Source organism: Amborella trichopoda, chromosome 8 (genome assembly GCF_054954075.1).
Source record: "Amborella trichopoda isolate Santa Cruz 75 chromosome 8, AtrichopodaSantaCruz75HAP2 v2.0, whole genome shotgun sequence".
NCBI lineage: Eukaryota > Viridiplantae > Streptophyta > Magnoliopsida > Amborellales > Amborellaceae > Amborella > Amborella trichopoda.
In genome coordinates, this window is record NC_142343.1 from 34,297,237 (window position 1) to 34,299,454 (window position 2,218).

General features: G+C 41.1%; 1 protein-coding gene across 1 annotated transcript; it reads right to left on the reverse strand.

Annotated features, from left to right (window-relative positions):
* Window positions 1-1,068: 1,068 nt before the first annotated feature.
* LOC105421539 (uncharacterized) lies at window positions 1,069-1,869 on the reverse strand. Its single transcript, XM_011629282.1, has one exon. It carries the CDS (start codon window positions 1,867-1,869, stop codon window positions 1,069-1,071), a length of 801 nt encoding a protein of 266 aa, XP_011627584.1.
* Window positions 1,870-2,218: the final 349 nt, after the last annotated feature.

Here is a 2,218-nt window from a genome sequence, read left to right on the forward strand (position 1 = left end):
GCTAGTCGGGCTTCAGCCTATTGCTTATAGTATGAATCTTTGTGAGCAAGTACCCTAAGAGAGGGTATTTCCACTTCGATTGGAAGTACTGCCTCCATGCCATAGACTAATGAGTAGGGAGTCATCCTTGAGGTTGTTTTCTCAGTGGTTCTATAAGCTCAGAGTGCAGCTTGTAACTTCTCATGCCAATCCTTGCCACCTTCGATGGTTCGATCGATGATCTTCAAGAGGGCTTTGTTGGTCGCTTCTGCTTGACCATTGCCTTGGGGGTAATAGGGCGAAGAGAACTTATGCTCGATTTCAAATCTTTTACACATCTTTGCTACCTTTTCACTTTTGAAGTTAGTCCCATTATCAGTGATGATCATTTCGAGGACTCCAAGATGTTATTTGTAATAAATCTGGTTACATGTTGTCCTTTTATTTTGGTGAATGAAGCAGCATCGGCCCACTTCGTGAAATATTCAGTAGCAGTGAGGATAAACCTGTGTCCATTAGAAGCTCTTGATGTTATCATTCCGATTATGTCCAAGGCCCACATGAAAAATGACCAAACAGAAGGTGTTGAATTGAGTGGCATGGAAGGAGCGTGTATGAGATCCCCATAAACTTGACACTTAGGACATCTCTTCACATATTTCCAACAGTCTTCGGCCATAGTAGTCCAGTAGTATCCTTGTCTTCTGACTTTTTGAGCTAGGAGTACTGCCCCTATGGGTCCTCCTTCGTTGTGCAATTCTTTGAGCACTGTATTGACTTCTGGTTGGTCAATACACCTTAGGAGGATTCCTTCAAAGGACTTCTTGTAGAGGATGCAACTTTGATCAAGAAGTTGAATGATAATCTTCTTAAGGCATCTATATCTCTCTTTGAAGCTCCTTCAGGATACGTTCCATCTTTGAGTAAGACTGATACATCATGATACCAGGGTTTAGCTTTAACTATCTGATTGTCCTCAAGGGTGAACACTTCTTCTCGCCTCTCTGATTCTTGATCTTGCTCTTTCGACTCCATCCTGGGAGGAGAAGGATCACTCTTGTGTCTAATGTAGAATGGTTGAACACTCTTTTAGGGAGGAATGTCCACCATTGATGCGAGAGTAGCCAAGGTATCGGCGAACCGGTTGTTTTCCCGAGTCACATGTTGAAAGGTAACTTTTTTGAAGTATTTTGACAACTTTACAACTGAGTCCTGGTAGAGCTGGAGCTTTTTTTCATTAACATTCCATTCTCCGTTAATTTGATTTATTACAAGCAAAGAATCACCCATGACCCGTAATTGTTCAATTTGGAGTTCACGGGTGTTCTCGAGATCAGCTATTAAGGCTTCATATTCTGCAACATTGCTTATGTAGGGAAAATTGAGCCTTCTAGCGGTTGGAAACATTATTTTCTTTGGAGAGCATAGGATGACTTCGACACCAGTGCTGTATTCATTGCTAGCTTCGTCAGAGTATAAGTCCCAAATTGGATCCTCAATGACAAAGAGGTCCTCATCAGGGAGATCTGTTTTGATGGGGACACAGTCAGGTAAGGCATGTTCTGCTAAATAATCGGCAATTGCTTGCCCCATGACTGATTTTTGAGTAACATATTCGATGTCAAATTCACTTAGGAGCATTCTCCACTTAGCTAATCGTCCATTTAAAACATGTCTTTCTAGCAGGTACTTGAGTAGATCCATCTTGGATATCAACTTGATGGTATGAGAAAGCACATAATGCCTCAACTTTTGAGTTGCCAACACTAAGGTTAGACAATGTTTTTTCACTTCCGAGTATCGTATTTCATAGTCAACCATTGTCTTACTGATGTAGTAGATGATCTTCTCTTTTCCGTGGTTATTATATTGCCCTAACATCGCCTCCATTGTCTTATCTGTTACAACAAGGTAAAGGAATAGAGATTTGTTGGGATCAGGTGGAATCAAGATATGTGGGTTAGAAAGGTACTACCTTATACGGTTCAAGGCTTTTGACATGTCTCATCCCAGATAAACGGGGTGTCCATCTTTAACAGACGATTGAATGGACCACATTTCTCAGCTAATTGAGATATAAATCTCTGCATAACCTGTATTCTACCTTGTAACCTAAGAATTTCGTGAATATTCTTTGGAGGTGGCATGTATGAGATAGCCTTAACTTTCATTTGATCCACTTCTATTCCTCTTTGGCTCACAATGAAGCTAAGCAGCTTGCCAGACTCAACACCGAAGG

What these genes read in the sequence shown, in the direction of transcription:
- LOC105421539 (XM_011629282.1), bottom strand. Translation starts at nt 1,869, where the DNA reads ATGGAGGCGATGTTAGGGCAATATAATAACCACGGAAAAGAGAAGATC.